The sequence below is a fragment of the Mytilus trossulus genome, chromosome 9, assembly GCF_036588685.1.
Source record: "Mytilus trossulus isolate FHL-02 chromosome 9, PNRI_Mtr1.1.1.hap1, whole genome shotgun sequence".
In the NCBI taxonomy this organism is placed as follows: domain Eukaryota; kingdom Metazoa; phylum Mollusca; class Bivalvia; order Mytilida; family Mytilidae; genus Mytilus; species Mytilus trossulus.
Window position 1 is genome coordinate 44303408 of NC_086381.1, and position 21825 is coordinate 44325232.

The 21825-nt window shown below is 32.3% G+C and overlaps 2 protein-coding genes across 2 annotated transcripts in view; both read left to right on the top strand.

Annotated features, from left to right (window-relative positions):
* Positions 1-854: 854 nt before the first annotated feature.
* Positions 855-2832, top strand: LOC134682969 (uncharacterized). Its single transcript, XM_063541931.1, has 2 exons — positions 855-992; positions 1398-2832. Exons 1-2 carry the CDS (start codon positions 935-937, stop codon positions 2690-2692), a joined length of 1353 nt encoding a protein of 450 aa, XP_063398001.1. The 5' UTR covers positions 855-934; the 3' UTR covers positions 2693-2832.
* Positions 2833-3511: 679 nt separating this feature from the next.
* LOC134684652 (mucin-3B-like) overlaps positions 3512-21825 on the top strand; it is a 62355-nt gene continuing 44041 nt past the window's right edge. Inside the window, exons 1-2 of the mRNA XM_063543957.1 lie at positions 3512-3560; positions 19016-19336. Coding sequence (XP_063400027.1) covers positions 3512-3560; positions 19016-19336 — 370 coding nt within the window. The remainder of the gene's footprint in view (positions 3561-19015; positions 19337-21825) is intronic.

Below are 21825 nucleotides of genomic sequence, written 5' to 3' on the forward strand. Positions count from 1 at the left end.
TTAGCCTGATATTTTCATTTTCATGATGAGTGTAGCATTCTTTTTTAGTGAAGGGAGAAAAAAGAGATAAAAAAGAAATACAGTATAGAGAAAAATGTACTTAAAATGTCAAGAATACATATTTAAGACCCTGTAAAATGGTGTTTGGAAAATACTTCTTTATGAAAGCCTACATACATGGAAGATATAGGAAAAGCCGGGCAAAACAAATGTGGTATACCATATATTTCAGAAAAATATACATTAAATTTCTACATACATTACATTATTTAAAAAAGATTTTTTTAATAGAATGTCGTTTCACGTCATTAAATAGATTTTTTAATTGATACAGCAATGTTGTTTCAAAAATTATACTTTTATACATTTTATGAATGAGGCCAAGGAAGATAGTAAAAGCCGCGTAAAACGAATGTGGTATACCATATATTTTGATTAAAACAAATATACATCTTTTCTAATGCGTTACATTATTTAAAAAAAAATAGAATTTCGTTTCACATTAATATGAAAAAGATTTTTTAATTTATCATTTTCTTTTATTAAAGACAATGTCACACACAGTATCAAATAAGTTGGATTCAATCAAAAGTTATAATGATAACCATCATGTTCTGATGAATGAATCTAGTAGGTGGTACTAAGAACATCGCAATTTCCCATAAAACCTGCGTCAAGAAGTCTAGTGACTAAACTGTCAAAATGACATCTATCCTGTTACTAACAAGGTAAACAAATGACAGTCATCATTCGGCCATTATACAACGTGACACCTTCATTATATCAACCAATCAGATGTCTTGTATTAGAATGACGCGTGTAAAATATAATAAAAACGTAGTTTTAGCGTGCGTAATTGAGAAAAAAAAATATATAAAAGGAAATTTCTTTGAGAATAAGACAACTGGTAAAAGATTTTGAAACGATAACAGCAATGAAGACAGGAACGTTTACATTCGTATTTGGAGTTTTATTTCTATATTGCGCAAATGGTAAGTTAACATTTAAAGTTAATTCGTATCATGTTAGTAATAAATTAATTATTCTTTAAAAATAATTTGAATAAGTAATTTAAGGTACCAATGAAAATGACATTTATATATTTGTTGCGCTTTTCTGGATATGTCTCAGTCATCAGTAACGCTCATGCTCCAAAATAGACAAGCAAGTCCATTATGATATATATATTCACTCTTAAATACAGATGCACTGTCATGTTTTGTAATTGTGAAAAATGCAACATCTTGAAAAGAGAACGAACTGCTGTACTTGTTAACTTGTTTTGTTGACCAATTGACCCGTTAATGTTGATCTCTATATCTCTCTTTATTCACCTGAAATATAAAAATTTATATCAAAAACTTTTATTAAATTTATTTTTCATTTTTCAATTTTAGGTCATAAATATCACAGCTACCGCAGATATGGGAGGCACCACGTGAAACATCGACCTATTAAACAGGAAGGGTCCTTACTTCCGGTAAATCCTCCTGTAAACATATGTCCACCTCTTGTTTGTCCATTGATTGATATTCCAAACGAATGTCGAAAGGAAATATATACTAATGTGTATGGAGTACTTTGCAGAGGATGTGACAAAAATATATGTGTAAATAATAAAATAGTTCCAGACATTACAAAAATTCAACCGGACAATGGACCAAGTAGAGGTGACATTCCAAAAGTTCCAAAGTTTGTCAATCAAATGACCGGTAAACTTACCGGAAGTTGGCTCGATGCAAATCTGAATCCAAAGCCTGTATATATACCAAATAATCAATTTCAAATCAATAACAACATTCCATTGCCAAACAATGTTCCGGTCTGGCAAAATAGTTTGAACACGCAGTGGACAAATAATGGGCCCCTGAATCCACAATGGCAAAGTAATGTTCCAGCAAATATCCAATGGCAAGATAATGTACCAATCAACTCTCAATGGCAAAATACAATACCAATGAACAACCAGTGGCAGAACAATGGAGCTGGTAACAGTTTATGGCAAAATAACGTAGCTGGCAACAGTCTTTTGCAAAATAATGGAGCTGGCAACAGTCTATTGCAAAATAATATAGCTGGCAACGGTCTATTGCAAAATAATGTAGCTGGCAACGGTCAATGGCAAAACAGTGGAGCAGTAAATTCACAATGGCAAAATATTTTGCCAAATAATCAATTGCAGAACACACTGCCGATCGATCAAAACAACATGCAATTTCCTGTTAATAATCAATGGCAAAGTGCACCTGTGTTTAGACAGCAACCCAACACACTTACTGTACTTGGAACATTAGCACAAGGTGGACCGTCTCAAAACACACCATTTGTACGTGGATCTTTCCAATCACCAAACCAAGCTATCCCACAATTCAATCAGAACCCGTCAGGTAGTTCTTTGCCTGTTTTTAGAAACAATCAACAGATAGGGACACCAATATCTGGTCTACCTATTCAACTTACCGGAAAAGACGTGAAGTCGGTCCCGATTCGAAAAGAAAGTGATCAAAATGGGAAAATAGTCGAATCAGCTCCTGTTCTCATAAAAACTAGCGAAAATCTTGGATTTACCAATCCGCTATATAATGAATTACCGTTCGTTCAAACTATCGACAGTATAAACAGTAAAGTATATGATGCGAATGCACCCGAAGCTTTAATCACCAAAGCTGTAAACTCAGTTGGTGGCGTGTAACCTGTTAATCTTTATACCAAAAATGTTATAGAAGTGCTTATTTCTTGCAGAAATCCAGACTTTTCAAAACATTGATAGTGAGCCATATTTAATGTATATATTTTCTATTGTTTTATAATAAAATTATTTAAGATTTGAAAGTCGATGTTTGATTTTTTTGTTGTTTTCAATATATCTTTTTTTTTTGGTGGATCAAGTTCGTTCACAGGAAAAATGCATATTTCATTCTTTTTATCAAAACCATACCATTTGTACGATCTTGTGTAAATAGATTTTAAAGGATTCCACCTTTCACAATTTGTTTTTACCAATGAATAGTAAAAAATGAAGATTGGCGACAGATTTTCTCATTGACTAATGTCAACTTGTATAACTTGATATTTATGAAGCCGGTCAAGCACATGATTTATACTTTTCATGCATACTATATTAAGAACATTAAATATCATATATGTATACACTGCTGTCACATTTCATACTATATCACTGAACAAAATATGATTTCATAAAAAAGTATTTCTATAATACAAAATAGTTGAGAATAATAAGGCCCGATATTTATCAATTAACAAGTGGGGGCATGTTTTTTTTCTAAATAAAGAATATTCGTTTTTTATACAAGAATATTTTAAAAAGGATACATGTCACTTTTGGCAAAATATTTCCGTGCAATTCAACTTTATAAAAAATATCTAAAAGGTCGCATTTTGACTATTAAATTGATCTGTTTCAAAAGCCTTAATCAAGCCTTAATCTAAGGTAAAACAGATATCTTCATTTAATAGAGTACCTACGTTCCAGTTTTTTCAGTAACAAAATATGTCCAAATTCAAATTCAATATTGATTTGATTGTTAAGGCAGAAACTGGTAAGTTAAACTTTGCTAACAGCTGTTAAGAAATATTGTGAAATTGTGATATTGTACCAAAACTGACGATACAACTCAAATGATGCAAAGTTAAGGCTCCTTGTATTTAGAATGAGATGTGCCGGAAAGCAATTATTTTTGTCAAAAGTTATTATATCACAATTATGTCTATTTAAAATTTGTACTCTTTTGGAAAGATAAAAAAAAGTTCCTAGCTTCCGAAGGTGTAATCATTTTCTTGAAAACGTGTTATATACCTACTGTTTTCTCATTTTCATTATCACATTTTTTTTAAGTGTTCAGTCTCCTAAATATGCTCCTGAAAACAACAAAAAAAGACACAAGATCAGCAATCTCTTGTTCAATTTGATTATTTCATGTTTTGTATATATAATAAATAGAGCCCAAAAAATAGCAAACGATGCCAAAAAGATATTCAAACACATAAGCCAAAACAACCTGACAACCCGATTGGCAAAATACGGAAACAATGAATGGAAATTGATTCAGAAAGATTAGAGTGCGTTTGTCGTAATTTGTAAATTTTGATCTTATTTCCTTCTTTATGAAAGAGTCGGAAGATACAAGCGAGAGCACACTCTCAAACCAAGAAATGACCGGCAAAATCTTGGCGACACAAAACGAAAAATACCAATTCACAAAACAATAAATACAAAAACTTAAAACTGATCAACTATAATTCCCCCACATCTCAAAATAATATTCGTGAAGGGTATGCATACCCTGTTCCACATCTAGCACCCGTCGTGCTGATCGTGTTCAGTACAAACCCGTCTTTGCGTTTCATTCGGTTATGTCGCTAGTTATATTATGTATACAGAACATTTAACAGCTGATTGCATTGAGCGTGTAGGCAATGGTAATATCGTTAGTTAGCTTGCTTGCGAGCTGAGTCGTGAAGTCATTATTAAACCATCCTTCTTTAAGAGTAGACTAGTCCGACATATAACCAATATATCTGTCTGTATGAATAGACAACTTCGATCGGAGGGTAGTATACCTCACCTAATAATGACTTCACGGTTCAGCTAGCATACAAGCAACCAAAGAGTCTACCTTTACCTACACTTTCAATGCAATAGGCTGTAATACTCTTAAACACATTTACTTTCAGTTGTTCTCACTCTGTAATTGTAATGTTAATATGTTATTTATTTGGAACTATACATATAAATAGTATACAGTTTTTACTCCTCCTTTCCCGATACTTTATCGATGAATACCTCTGATCCATTTATCAGTCATTATATGAATGTTTTGCTTATTATCCAAACGTAACACCTTGTCCTTACATACGCAGGTCAATGTATTACATGTATGAATCACAATGAAGATTGAAAAGTAACATCGGCTTGTAATTATCTGCAACAATACAATTAATTATTGATAAAAAGAACATATTATTACAAAAGATAATCTTATCTGCAACAATGTTATTTTAGTTTTCATTTATCTATTTTTTTCATTTAGCTAAACAGTTGCATAAATGTTTTTTTCTTTCTGTTTTTGTTAAAGACGTTTTACAATTCATGAAATTGATAAACACATTACATGAATAAGCGCGGCTGCTAAGGGATAGCATTTGGCAAGAATGAGTTGTGACCCCATAATGACGAAATTTAGGTGCAGACGGATTTCTCCAAAGGAACTGATCGTTTAAATAAATAATTTGCCTTTGCTAGGATATAACTAAAGGAACCGGTCGTTCAAATAAAGAGTGTGTCTTTGCTATGATATAATATATGTCTCGTGCTTAATTGCCAGCAGAATATCTATCTAATTGTCAGTGGTTGCTTCCTTGTAGTATACCAGCAATGAGTTTGTCCCTTTTTTCAATAAAAAACAATACGGTTTTCTCCAACAACTAACAAAAGATTCATGATGAAAAGTTCCTTATTGTATTTTATAAGATTCCTTAAGTTGACTAGTGCTCATATGAAAAAAGTTTAATCCCCAATATTTTTGTTTGAATGTGAGTTAACTTGGTCTCCAATTTTATTTATTTTGATATTGCAAGGCAAGTGACACTTCTGTTACCTTCATCAGATACGCTCCGACAATAAATAACTTGCATGTGCAAAAAGGAGGGGGGGGGGGGGTAAACAAACGTGACAAGTAACTATAAAAAAGGAAAGCCAAATTGTGTATGCTCAATGACGTTTGAGGAAATCCTGTCCATAGTTTTTTTTTATCGTTGATGGTCAGCGCACTTATAATTCATTTAGTTAATTTTAGCCAATTAGTATTTAAACTAAAGTATCGAACAATAAAAAAGACTAATAGATACTAATGTCTGAGTCAATCGTTGTGATCAAATTCAATATTTACTTATTCTTGTTATTCAAATTACTTTGGAGACATATGTTATACCTAACACAAAATCAATTCATAAAGTGAAAAATTATTTATATTTTCTGACGTGTTGCATTTCATACTTAAGTTTAAAGTGGAAATAAATAAATGACATCCGATTGGTAATTTTATGCATTTCGTGTTCTCTTAGACCTTTAACATGCTAAACAGGTCAAGACTCCAACCTCTTGATAGTGGAAAGTACCTAATTTAAACGGAAGCAGCTTTATAATTTCGTACTTTGACTAATTATACAAACAAGGATTTTAGTAAACTAATTACACTTATTATGCTACAATGATGTAAGGTGTATAAATTGTGAATGAAACAATGGAAATAAAAAGGAAAAAATAATAGAAAAAGGAGATGAAAAGTCTAGTGCTTGTTGTGAACCTTTTACTTTTGATATTTAAAAATGACGGTAAGACTTTTGTTTATTATCAAAATTTTATATTTTTTGGGGTTTTGGTGTCTAGTTATAAACGCTTATTTAGGTTATTCCGGTCTAACAGAAATACGCTGATAAGAACAGACAGTCATCACGAACTATAATCCATTGTGATATATGACAAGACAATACAATATTTTATTTAATTCTCACCTTTTCTTTGATAAAACATACTCATATTTGATAAAACAACATCATAAAACATACAAGAGCCTCTTAAAAAAATAGAAAGACTATCTTATAGGGACAGTTATTATCTAGTTATATCAATCCGTGACATAAGTTGTGATCCCTAACAGGACCCATTTGATTTTAGAGGAATATCAATTGTTGATAATATTAGTAAATTTTGATAATAGGCTGTCAAAGATTACTGAAAAAACATATGTAAAACAAAACTGAACAAACTGTGTATGTGGAAGGTTGAAATTTTTATTAATGTTTGTGCTGAGGGCACGATTAATTAATGCAGAAGTATGTGAAACACAGGTTTCAGCCATTTCGTTTGAATTCTTTTACATTTGTGATTACAGGACTTTTTATACCTTTCTATGCAGTATGGAATATGCTCGTTCTTGCAGGCCGTACGCTGAACTTAGTTGTTTATTTATGTGTCATTCGGTATTTTGTGGAGAGTTGTCTCTTTAGCAATAATGCCACATCATTACGGAACTCCAGTGGCAAATATTACATGTAGATAAAAATAAGAGTAGATCATGTTATATAAATATGAATAATCTATGGGGAGAAATGTGCTTTTAAAGCTACACACCTTACCCGCGCACACTATTACGACTCCGAGTCAAACAGTCTCTACTATTATAGATGCCGAATAGTTAGAGGAATAGGAGCAAATACATAGTCAAGTGTTTGATTTGTTTCGGATGCCTGAGATCTCTATAAATAAGGAACATTTAAATAGAATAAAATGATCAAGTAACAATCTGAAATAGTTTTTTCAAATGTCTGCGATTTGTTGACGTACAGTTGTTATAAATAATGTATTTCTGTATTTTGATATTTTTTTTAATTGTTATTTGATATTTGTTAATATAAAAAAGAAGATGTGGTATGATTTCCAATGAGACAATACTTTACCAGAGACCAAATGACACGGAAACTAACAGCTTTAGGTAACAGTTTAGTCTTCAACAATGCACAACGCTCATATTGCATAGTTAGCTATGCTGGAAATTCAACTTCAGTTTGTTGATAGTTTTCTGTAACATAGAAGAAGAAGAAAAGGCCCCCAAATCACAAATGTAATTTTTAACAATTCAAACGAGAAAACGAACTGCATAATTAATGTACAAAAACAAATATGCAGCACAGCAACAAACGACAACCACTGAATTACTACATACTCCTTACTTTAGACAGGCACATGCATACAGAATATTAAGGGGTCATACATGTTAGAGGGGTCCCATCTCTCCTAACCTGTGACAGTGGTGTAACAGTTCAACGTTAACATAAGATCAAACTATAAGTCTGACTGTATTTTATTTTGGTAAGAATTGAGACTAGCCAGCATTGAAAAAAATGCGTAAAATCTACAACAATATAGGATATGTGCCAAAATTGCTAAAAATAGTAAGACACAAATTTGTCTTTCTCATTTAAGCCAAGATTGATTTTTCTAATAAAAAGAATAGACAGACAATAAGTGTGACGCATGATATATAATATGATGTGTTATCATTCAGAAATCCATTTTATAATGCAAAATATAATTTATATCTGTCTGGCCATAACATTCAAGGTTGTGTGTCTATATATATATAAATATCTGACAGAATTGCTGTCCATAAAAGCTCAGAAATATAATGTTACTGTACGACTTAAATGTATGCAAGTCTCCAATTATCATGGCAATTTTTCACATTTTTTTTTCTAAAATATTGTTATTTTTCGGCATTACCAAAACTTCACAACAAGTATGAAATAACTTGGAAACATTGGTTTAAATGCTTAATAATCATTTTGTGAACTTTTTATTAGATGTATTTCCGACCACCTTTGGTTTGAAATCGTTTAAATCCTCAACTAATTCGCTTTGCAATCTTTTCATAGCCATAGCGGAAGGAGTGTTCTCTGAGACGTCTGCATGAAGGTCTAAAAATGCTTATTAACGTAAAGTTCACAAACTAAGAAACATTTAATATGTATGTAACTCGATATACAATATGCATGTTAAATGTATAGAATGCAGTAGTTTGATCGCGTTTGATAGTACGGAAATATCAATGATGATGTCACTGCTGCAAACTGTAACACATTTATTTAATATGGCAGTTTACGTACACTTATGTTGTATTTTCTTAATATGGAAAATTTTACATAAATTGGACCGTTAGTTTTCTCGTTTGAATTGTTTTACATTGTCATTTCGGTGCCTGTTATAGCTGACTATGCGGTAAGGGCTTTGTTCATTGTTGAAGACAGTACGGTGACCTATGTTAATTTCTGTCATTTTGGTCTCTAGCTGAGAGTTGTCTCATGAGCAATCATACCACATTTTCTTTTTTAAATTTGATGCCAAAAATAATTTGACCCATCATCGTCGTTGTTAAAGAAACTTACTATTGTATAAATGTGATTGATGCACATCTCTGAATATCTCCAAGCATCTGGTGTTATCACCCAAAAGATCTCTTTTTACAAATTTTTAGTAAGTTTGATATCAGGATTTAAGGATCCAAAATGTAAGCGTTATCGTGGCTTTTCAATTAAACTACATAACACGCACTCAATGCTTTTCATACGTCAAATGTGCTATGTAACACCAAACACATTAGAATTCTTGAATCAGGCATTTTCAAAGGTGTCTATAATTGCTTTACATAAGTCCTTCATTGAAAGCTTTATCTTCTGCATGGGCTTTGCTTACTATTGACGGTTGTGTGTGTGGTGGCATATCGTTGTAAATTGTTTAGTTTTATTTTAGTTTTAAACATATTTATTTATAGTGGATTGGGAAACAAGTTTTGCAACTTATATCAATCCCTTTCCACTTTGCGGGTGCGAGTACTGCCTTGTAGCGGCATTAGCCTACTCTTTTTCGAAATCTACAAGGGTGTCTTTAACGTGCAAGAAATATGGCTCTCTCTAAACACGGGTCAGCCATTTATCGTCCCCGTCCGACGAACTATCATCGTTTCCTCAAGACCATACTCGCAAATGGTGTCAAGGGAGAGCCGAAAATTGAGTTCCTGAAATTTTCATCCCAAACGTGAATCGAACCAGGAACCTTTGTGTTAGTAGTCCGATGCGCTAACCACTACACCACGGCTGTCTTGTTTGCATCCTCGTTATTTATTCTATTGCGAATAATTGCCTCATTAGAAATTAAACTACATTTCCTTATTCCTATATTATCTATTCATCATGAACGTTAAGCAAGCAACACTCGATCAATCAATTTACTCATTACAATATAAAATCTTCGGGACTAAGTTATGTCACAGATTTTTTTTGACGTTCCATAAATTATGACGATGGACATATAAGTACCGAAAAAGGGGACATCGACATTTCTGTTTGTGTTGGGGTGGGGGTTTTGGGTGGATGACTATAAGTTATTGATTTGAAATACATGTACCAGTAACAAAACCAGTTCTAGTTCGCATATGAAATAAACAGAACTATCATGGTATTATGTTTTCTTTATTTATTAAACTTAAATTTCAAACAGTGATTCATATATATACACATATATCTTCTTTATTATGATTTACTAGGGGTATGGGGGTAGCTGCAGTCATGGATGCCATTGTAATTAATATATATAATTATATCCCAACGCAAGATCTTTAAGTAAATATAAAAAATGTTGATAAAGCATTTTACTAAGTCAGTAAGGGGAAATGATACATGTATAAGTATACATTTATCTCTTTACTTAGAAAAACAGGATAGGACTAAACCGTTCTACACACAAAAATTTCCGTGGTATTCATAACGATTATGTTACTATATGCTACTTAATCCATTTAGTATGTATAAGGTGGGGATGGTATTTTGGTGAGCTAACGAACCGTTAGATATGATTCATTTGCCCTTTGAACGATATGACAGTGAATAGTTATCAAAGGTACCAAGCTAATATTTTATTACTCCATATTCCTTTCTAAAAATAAAGCTTTCGTATAAAAATGGAGACGATAGAAAGAACAACCAAAACTTTAAGTCGAAAAAAAAGGAGAACAGAAGAAAGACAAACGAAAGTCCACAAAACATATGTACACCAAAGAAAAACCAACGAGTTGGTAACCCCTAAAATACAGTGAGCGCTGAAGTCCGCTATACCTTCCTGGTTCACTAGTTACACCCGCCTTTTAACATATTTTAATATACCTGGTACGTTGATGAGTCATTTCCAGTGATTGTTTCTGGAAATACATGTATCAAACATGTATCAAACACGTACCAAACATAGACTAAAAGAACTAGCCAAGGAATTTGTTTTTGTCCCGCCCGATAAAGCTGCTAATAATATTATTATTGTTTGACGTAAATTTTACATTGAGGTTCTGAAAAAGGAAATCACCAATTCACCAACATTCCAACTGACTCCATTTTCAGAAAACGAAATCTGTAACAAACATTAAATTTTAGCCACTGCTTTACAAGCAGAGCCAAATACAATGAAAGTTCCAACTATGCATTGGCTTCCGAAGCTACACAAAACCCCTTACAAATATAGATTTATTTCGTCTTCAAGCCATTGTTCAACTTCTAAATTGTCTATTCTTCTTACCAGCACACTTGGTACAATTAAAAACCTGATAATAAATTGTTCAAATAAGGCCTTCGAAAATAGAGGAATGAATTACTTTTGGAGTGTCAAGAACTCGATGGAAGTACTTGATAAATTGCATGCTCATATTGATTTTTCTACCCTGTATACCACATTGCCTCACATTCTCATTAAGAAAAAAATCACACACCTTATTAAATGGGCATTCAAAAAATCAGAATGTGAATATATATGTTCAAACTCTTTTAGGTCATTTTTTAGTAGCAATAAACAAAAAAACTATGTTAATTGGACATGCTTTGATACTATATATGCCCTTGAATTTTTACTAGATAACATTTTTGTTCGCTTTGGGGATTCCGTATATCGTCAGATTATCGGAATTCCAATGGGGACTAACTGTGCACCACTTATTGCGGACCTGTTTTTGTATTGTTATGAGTTACAATTTATGACAAAAATAAGCAAAGACCCTTCGAAACAACATCTGATAAACAAATTTAATAATACTTTTAGATATTTGGATGATATTTTGGCTCTCAATAATGACGACTTCAGTATATCTATTAATGAAATTTATCCTGTTGAACTTACTTTAAATAAAGCTAATACTAACAATGACCACTGCCCTTTTCTCGATCTTGATATCTATATCACTAACGGAAAGCTGAATACTAAAATTTATGATAAAAGGGATGATTTTTCATTTCCTATTTATCCGTTTTTAGTTGGTGACGTTCCCTTGTCGCCATCTTACGGGGTTTATACATCTCAACTTGTACGATTCGCTCGTGTATGTAACAATGTTTTAGATTTTAACGAGAGAAATGTATGTATAACTGAAAAATTATTACACCAGGGTTTTCGATATCACAAACTAGTCAAAACATGCAGACTTCTAATACGTTCAGGTATTTCACATCCATTTTTTTATGGAAATATTCTCTATAAAGCACAAAGGTGTCAGTATTCACCTCAGAAACTTACAAAACCTTTGAATAGACTTATTAAGAAGGGATATAATAATATTGAGTCACTTATAGGGTCTTTGCATCGGAACTAAACGCATTTATTCTAAAAACAGTTGTTGGCATGGCACGGTCATATATGTTATGATGGTATGATACTAAACCCCTAACTGGAAGGATTGTGCCTGATGTTCATATGATGAAATCATAATCTTTCAGTCAGTTTAATTTAAGTCTGGAGCTGGCATGTCAGTTAACTGCTAGTAGTCTGTTGTTATTTATGTATTATTGTCATTTTGTTTATTTTCTTTGGTTACATCTTCTGACATCAGACTCGGACTTCTCTTGAACTGAATTTTAATGTGCGTATTGTTATGCGTTTACTTTTCTACATTGGTTAGAGGTATAGGGGAGGGTTGAGATCTCACAAACATGTTTAACCCCGCCGCATGTTTGCGTCTGTCCCAAGTCAGGAGCCCCTGGCCTTTGTTAGTCTTGTATTATTTTAATTTTAGTTTCTTGTGTACAATTTGGAAATAAGTATGGCGTTCATTATCACTGGACTAGTATATATTTGTTTAGGGGCCAGCTGAAGGACGCCTCCGGGTGCGGGAATTTCTCGCTACATTGAAGACCTGTTGAAGACCTGTTGGTGACCTTCTGCTGTTGTTTTTTTATTTGGTCGGGTTGTTGTCTCTTTGACACATTCCCCATTTCCATTCTCAATTTTATGTATATGAACAACTTTTTATAAATTCGGGAACTTTAGTTAGAATTATTATACATAATCTTCATCTAGCATCACAGTTGAAGTACAATTTGTACGGGTATCTTTCGAAGCAGAGTTGGCAGCTTGCCAAAAATTTACTTCCAAATTGTGCGTTCAACGATTTTCGTGTGTACGAGCTTCGACCCATGTTTCGGAGTTTGTGTTGTGGGTGCTATTATGTTTTTATATTAGTGCATGTTTAATGTAATCCATCTCTTTTCATAAATGTTATTGATATGCAGACGCCTGTCATATCTCGTTGCAATTGATTGAAAAAGACCTAATAAATTAGAAAATGTCTACTAGTAACTTAATGCTTGATTCAGACATAATAATTGATTTTTACGTACTTTAACCGACACATGTACCATTGTTTTAAGAACACATTGCATGTATGAGAAAATAAATACTTACTTGGTATTAAGCTTTAACTTTTTATGTGTAGAATCTAATCTGGCATTTCATGGCATGTCAGTTAACTGCTAGTAGTCTGTTGTTATTTATGTATAATTGTCATTTTGTTTATTTTCTTTGGTTACATCTTGTGACATCAGACTCGGACTTCTCTTGAATTGAATTTTAAATGTACGTATTGTTATGCGTTTTCTTTTTTACATTGGCTAGATGTATAAGGGCAGGGTTGAGATCTTTATAAACATGTTTAACCCCGCTGCATTTTTGCGCCTGTCCCAAGATAGGAGCCTCTGGTCTTTGTTAGTCTTGTATTATTTTAATTTTAGTTTCTTCTGTACAATTTGTAAATTAGTATGACGTTCATTATCACTGAACTAGTATATATTTGTTTAGGGGCCAGCTGGAGGACGCCTCCGGGTGCGGAAATTTCTCGTTACATTGAAGACCTGTTGGTGACCTTCTGCTGTTGTTTTTTCTATGGTCGACTTGTTGTCTCTTTGATACATTCCCCATTTCCATTCTCAATTTTGATAGTAAATGTTGTGCTGTTGGTTGCCTGGGTCTGACTGCCATTTTTTTTCAGAAAATGCATGTACCAAGTGAGGAATATAATAGTAACTGTTGTTTTTCATTCCGTTGGTTTATATCGTCGAGCATTTGATTTTATCTGGTGTTAAGGACTTCTCCTTTTTTGAATTTGCCTTGCAGTTCTACATTTGTGTTTACTCTTTTTTTTTATAGTTCATAGTAAAATTGTAACATTCGTGTCGACATATAAATCAAACCGTCTTTCACTATTGGATGTTGGATGTGTACAAACTGACATCTTAGTCTTAGTTGCATGATTTTTTTTTATCAGTTATTATTGGCGTTAAACCAGCTGGTAGTAACTGCGAATACTTAGTGTCTTTCTTTGGAGATGTATAACTTTGTGTTTTTGATAGATTTATTTCTATTTGAAATTATTTCAATCCTTTTTAACAGCATTTTATAGTTTGTTCTTATAATGTATTGTTGAACCATTTCCATAGGTAAGGGAAAGAGGTGAGCGCTCACAAACAGATTTGACCCCGCAACATTCTCTATGTGCCTGTCCCAAGTCAGGAGCATGTAGTTCAGTGTTTGTTGTTGGTTCGTGTCTGTTATATTGGTTTTTCGTAAACTGTTTTGTTATGAATTAGGATGTTGGTTTTCTCTTCTTTTTTTCTATATCAAATGTTTCATATTTTTAAAGCCGTCAATGTGGTATGTTTTTTTAATTATTATTTAAGGCCTTATGGCTGCGTTTAAATGCTTACATCCACTCCATTTGAACTTTGGTGGATAGTTGTCTCATTTGGCAAATCATGCTACATCTCCTTATGTTGATAAAGTATTTTTTCTCAAAAGTCGTCAAAACACATTGAGAGGAAATTTGATTTGTCTCAGTTCAAAGCATATTATTGGTGGAGATAATATAAACATGATAAGTGATTTCCTTGATCAGCTCCTACATCATAGACTACTGGCGTGTCCTCGATCTATTAAAAAAACCCTTAGGTATTCAAGCTCTGACTTATTCACGGCCTATTTTATTTCATTACTTGCATGTGCGATTGTTTGGGTTTAGTAATTAGTTATCCGAGAGAGTTGGTATCGCTTTGTTTCATAAAAAAGAATGGCAAACGTAGATACAAGTATCTTGTCTTGGGGAGCGATAAATATTACTTTCTAAAGAATAACTCTTTTTCATACAAAATATTCTCCGAAACTGACATTATCAAGATGCTTGATGTCTTGATTGAACATATTTATAACGTTTGAAGGACGTGTTTTTCAACAAATTGTCGGCATTCCAATGGAAATCAATTTTGCCCCTCTACTTTCCAAATTGTTTCTTTATTATTATGAGGCTGACTTCATACAAAAACTTCTAAGGAAGAAAAGATAAGAATATAGCAATATCCTTTAACTTAACTTTCCGCTATATAAATGATGTTCTCTCACTTAATAATTCAAAATTTGATGACCATGTTGAACGCACGACGGGTGCCATATCTGGAGCCGGTTCTGCTTACCCTTCCGGACCACCTGAGTTCACCCTATTTTTTTTGTTGTGTTCTTATTGCTTAGTCTTTCGTTTTCTATGATAATTATGGCGTTTATACAAAATTAAACCTGGTTTCTATGATGAGTTTATTTACACCCATTTGGTCGATGCCACTGTTAGTTGAGTTTTAACACTTCTGTGCTGTCATGAATTATCATTTATATGGTAATATTTGTAAATTGACTGTTGACAAAACTTTTGAATTTTTGAAAAACTAAAGCTTTTCTACCTTAGGAATGGATTACTTTAGCTGTATTTCGCAAAACCTAAAGGAATTTTGGTCCTCAATGTTCTGCAACTTCGTACTTTATTTGGCCTTTTTTTTAACCTCTTTGGATTCGAGCGCCACTGATGAGACTTTTGTAGACGAAACACGCGTATAGAGTAAATTCAAAATTTAATCATGGTATCTATGATGACGGTTTATTTTACTATTATTTGTCTGTTTGTCTTTTTGTTTTTTAGCCATGGCGTTATCAGTTTATTTCAATTTATGTGTTTGACTGTCCCTCTGGTATCTTTCGCCTATCTTTCAGCAACAGTTTCATAATTTATAGAAAATATTTTTTCTAAAAAAAAAAAGATATTTTTATTTCTTAGAGAGATAACTTGATTTTTTTTTATGTTAAGTGTAATATTATATGTGCAAGATTATATAGTAATTTTTGGTCCTCAGTGCTCTTCAAATTCGTACTTTATTTGGCCTTTTTATTAACTTTTTTTTATTCAAGCGTCACTGATGAGTCTTTTGAAGACGAAACGCGCGTCTGATTCAAGTACAAAACTTTAATCCTGGTATATATGAAGAGTTTATTTACAAAAACTGGGCCAATGCCACTTCTAGTAGAGTTTTACCCCCGAGGGTATCACCAGCTCAGTAACCAACACTTTTGTGCTGACATGGATTATCATTCATATGGTCATTATTATAAATTAACTGTTAACACAACTTTGAATTTTTGATATACTAAGGCTTTTCTTCCTCGAGTACCTTAGCTCTAGATTTAATAGGCAAAACTTTTTGGAGTTTTTGGTCCTCAGTGATCTTCAACTTCGTACTTTAATTGGCCTTTTTAATTAGTTTTTTTATTCCAGCGTCACTGAATTGTCATTTGTAGACGAAACGCGCATCTGGCACACATACATAATTCCAATCCTGGAATATGCAATGAATTTATTTATAATAAAAAAAAATAGCATACATTTTTTTTGTGTCGGGATTTTGATGTATATAAGGAATTAGACACCTCTAAGATGATACTAGGACTGCTTCAAATTAACACATTAGAATGCATACAGCACACAATCATTGATTAAATTTATAGTGTACTCATTTTGTAATTTCTTGTCTTAAACAGATGGTGTTGAGATGATTAAGTATAACGTTTTGCATGTTGGTGTAAATCACTCTACACATCAATATTAAGCATGCTTATTTTAGTTTAGTTTCTTCAGCCGAATATTTGAATTCAAACATCAATGTTGTTTATACTGAAGTGCAACATAATATAACGGTCCATTGACCAATAAACTGCCAAAATAAATCTGTACCGGATGCACTAAATGTAGCTGAAAGCAATAATAGTCAAAGATGTCTTTATGCCAATGATAAGAATAATAATACATACATATACATATATAGTATCATTTCTTCCTCTGGTCATACGAGTAATTTTAAATGATTTTTACCTTTGAAGAGAATGGTAAATTTTCTTTGATAGAAATCCAATATTTGATTACCAAGTAGTTTATTCATATGGACATGTTCTACTGTTCGATATTATCAATGATAAGAGAACTGCTAACATAATTTAGCAATTACTGGATACAAATTCATTCCCCGAGGTTTCACCAGCCCGGGAGTCGTAGTCAACATTTCGGTGTTGACATGAATATCAGTAATGCGGTTATTTTTATAAATTTCCTGTTTACAAAACTTTGAATTTTACGAAAAACTAAGGATTTTCTTATCCCAGGCATAGATTACCTTAGCCGTTTTTGGCACAACTTTTTGGAATTTTGGATCCTCAATGCTCGTCAACTTTGTACTTGTTTGGCTTTATACATATTTTGAAATGAGTGTCACTGACGAGTCGTATGTAGACGAAACGCGCGTCTGACGTACTAAATTATAATCCTGGTACCTTTGATAACTATCATTACCGTCAATACAAATACAGTTCACTTGTTTATGTTTACATTACATATTCAGGGAGTGACGAAACCAAGGAACAATAAAGAAAATGAGTCAAATAATAGTAGAAAACAATTTAAAAACGTAAAAAAGACAAACAATAACAAAACTTGTGATAAACGCATGTGCTCCGGAAGGGTATGCAGTTATTTTTCCGAATTTGTCATAATTTAACGATTTTTGAAATTGTAAGTGATATATTAAGCATAACACAGTCTCATTTATGCGATTCACAAAAGTATAACTGCTCTTTGTGAGGAAACACATCAATTCTATGCAATCTTTAATGACCTGGCATCGTAACTATATCCCTTTTTAATAATTCTATTTAAAGGTTTTGTTAGTTTCTGAGGTGAATAGTGACATTTTTATGCTTTATAAAGAGTATTTCCAAAATAAATTGTTTGTGAAATACGTGAACGCATAAGATGTCTGCATGTTGAGTTATATTTACGAATTATTTCCTTATACCGGTGATAAAATTTAGTAAATGTTGACCAGTTTGTGATATCGAAAACCCTGATGTAATAATTTTTCAGTAATACATAAATTTCTCTCGCTAAAATCTAATACGTTGTTACATACACGAGCGAATCTTACAAGTTAAGATATATAAACACCATAAGATTGTGACACCATCTAAAAATGGATAATTAACAATAGGAAATGAAAAATCATCTCTTTTATTATAAGTTTTTGTATTAAGCTTCCCGTTAATGATATAGATATCAAGATCGAGGAGAGGGTAGTGGTCATTGTTAGTATTAGCTTTATTTAAAGTAAGTTCAACAGGATAAATTTCTTTAGTATACATACTGAAGTCGTCATTATTGAGAGCCAATATATCATCCAAATATCTGAAAGTATTGTTCAATTTTTATATCAAATATTGTTTTGATGGGTCTATGCTAATTTTAGTCATAAATTGTAGCTCATAACAATACAAAAACAGGTCCACAATAAGTGTTGCACAGTTAGTCCACATTGGAGTTCCAATAACTTGTCGATATATATAGTATCAAAGCATGTCCAATTGACATAGTTCTTTTGTTTATTGCTACTAAAAATGATCTAAAAGAGTTTGAACATATGTACTCGTATTCTGACTTTTTAAATGCCCAGTTAATATGTGATGTGATTTTTTTCTTAATAAAAATATGAGGCAAAGTGGTATATAGGGTAGAAAAATCAAAACTTTGAACAGATTCAAAGTCACCAATATATGCATGCAATTTATCAAATACTTCCAACAAGTTTTTTACACTCCAAAAGTAATTAATTCAACAATTTGCAAAGGCCTTATTTGAACAATTTATTATCAGATTTTTTATTGTTCCAAGTGTTTTGTAAGTAAAACAGACAATTTAGTAACAAAACAGTTGGGTAAGGACTACTAGCCACCACTACGCTTTATCTAATGAGCTCAATTATCTTTTTTCAGAACTTTTCATCGCTGGAGAAGTTTTTTCTGAGCAGAGCCTATTGGAACCCCATTCGTCAGCTATCGACGAAAATTTACTATCAGAAAAGGGAATTACAGGGACATCATTACAATCAAGTCAGCTATTTTCATCCTTTGCAAACAATGAAAATTTTGCTTCAATATCAGTGGACGGCAGTTATGGGTCCAAATCTTTGGCTATTGAGAAGACAAATGAAATCAAACACACCGATATAGTATTATCATCAATTATTGACAGCGTGGTTACAGTAGAAAATAATAGCCTAGTTTTAAAAGAAGGAAATTCTGAACAATCACCAGGTACAGTCTTTCTCTTTTCTAGATCTTAAGTGCACGAGGATAGATGGTATAAATAAACGCAAAAAAAAAAAACACAATGAGAGCTTAAAAAATGTGTAAATATGCAAATGATATTGAAACAAACAACCCAAGGTTGTGTAACCTTTGAAGACCTTGACATCTGTTGCCTATAAGTATATAAAAAATAGTTGCTTTATCCCATATATTTTTTTTCACTTGAACAGAAGTGTTATCATCAAAATATAAAATATGTAGGATTTGGTAAATGAACCATTACAACACAGTTCATAACAGGCAACAATGATATGTTCTGTTATATAGTGATAGCAAACACGTTTTCATACCGTAGCAAGCACTCTTCCTGTTTTCTTAATATAGTTAATATGTCTGATGTCGATCTTCGCTTCACAATCAGGGTCTCCTTTGAGGATGGGAATTAGGTTTATATTTATATTTACATTTTAGTAACTATAAATTTCGCCATTTTAAACTGGCGTAAGAAACCAAGTAATATAAATCGTTGTCAGAAAAAAAAGTTTTGTTTTGTTTTCGACACTGTGAAAGGGAACGGAAACCCACCCTTTCCCAAATTTCTGAGCCTCCTACAGAAAAGTGATATTTCTGACATTGACCTAATATTAATATTGTATACAAGTTTATCTTTCAATGTATACATATTTCGAAATCAATACAGAAAAACAACTTCTGTCAACAATGCGTTGATGCGAAGCTATTGTAATCTCCTTAAATACATTTTCTATCAATTTTAACAAAATAAACTGCTAAAACCATCTGATTATTGTGTTTAATGCTAAAGTAAGTCATCTCTGCAATCTAGAAATAGAAGTATGTTTAATGTTGATTATTTTAATAAATAGTTTCTATGATTTCGATTTTTGACAGGAAATCGGCAGTCAAGTCTTTGTCAATTGATACATCATGTAATATTACGTAGTAGCAGAGAGACATCTTTTACCCATTCGTCACACCTCGCTAAATCAATAATTTAGGATAGCGGAAACTTTCAATTTCTTGATGTTTCTTTTCCAAAGAAATGTATATTTGAATTTATAACACCTGAAAATGTGTAATAGCCCTGATAATTCATAAGCGTCCTGTTATTTTGTCAATAGCCCTGTTCAGTCATATTGACCGGGTATTACTGTCCTGTTATTTTGTAATGGACTAGTTTTGCTTTTAGTAATAAAGGGACAGTTTTATACACAATGCACTAAAATTGTTCACAAAGCCTGTTAAAGGCCGCTTTCAAACAAATTCAAATACAAATTGAGGTGAAAATATCGCTGAACCCTTTCATTTTTCAAGGAATAGTACACTAGTATTGAAATATACGAGTCCTTAATATTTTCTAATTAAAATAGCAAACAAATAAATTTGGCATAAACTCATTAACCAGATTCATGTTGCTGATATAAAGAAAACATTTTGGGAGTTCTATTCTAGACCAAAGTCAAATACATATTTAAGTTGGTACTTCTCATAACGAAAATTTCGAAATCTGACACTTCAAGTAGAATAAACAATTTATCCTACTAAGGTAGTTGAAATTCTTAGTATATTTATCCAACTTCTGGTGCACCATCTATGACAACCTGACTCATTGTATAAACAAATGATTATATGTACAATATAATGGCATTGTACCTTAATATATCAGTATGAAGATAATTATATTACCCTTTTATTGCCATATATCAATGAAAAATGTGACATCTCTTACGTATTTTGTTATAATTATATATCGAAATATCGTTATATCTATACATCATAATAAATTATTGACCGTCAATTAATGATCATACATTTGTTACACGATAACGTTAGGCACACCCACAGAGAACAGCTGGGTAAATTTTTTAAATGGGGAAACTTAAATGTTCCTTTAATTTCAAACGATAGTTTTTCGCTTGGCTAACATAATTTGATTCTTATATTAAATCAATAAAGGCGTATTTTTTATTAAATACATGATCATGTATGGTAATATGATGATCAGGTTTAACATATGTATTGCATCGATTAAAAATATTGAGTATTGTAACCAAACAAGTTACAACTAAAGGTGTGTAAATCGATATTTGTCTACATCAACTTAATACTGACTAAGCATTCAGAAATATAGGAAGATGTAGTATGAATGCCAATGAGATATTTCTCCAACCAAGTCACAATTTGTAAAAGTAACCCATTATAGGTCAAAGAATGGTCTTCAACACGGAGCCTTTGCGCACACCGAACAGCAAACCATAATTAAAGGGCCCAAAAATTGAAAGGTGTAAACCATTTAAATGGGGAAATAAACGATTTAATCTAAATACAGAAAAACGACAAACAAGAAACACTTATGAAACACATCAACAAATTTCAAATACTGAGCATCAGATTCCTGACGTAGGACAGGAGCAAACAAATGCAGTGGAGTTAAAGGAGGTACAAACCTTCACCCTTATCTGAAATAATAGTGTAAC

What these genes read in the sequence shown, in the direction of transcription:
- LOC134682969 (XM_063541931.1), top strand. Translation starts at nt 935, where the DNA reads ATGAAGACAGGAACGTTTACATTCGTATTTGGAGTTTTATTTCTATAT. An exon ending in ATTTCTATATTGCGCAAATG is followed by an intron (nt 993 to 1,397) that starts GTAAGTTAACAT and finishes TTTCAATTTTAG; the next exon opens with GTCATAAATATCACAGCTAC.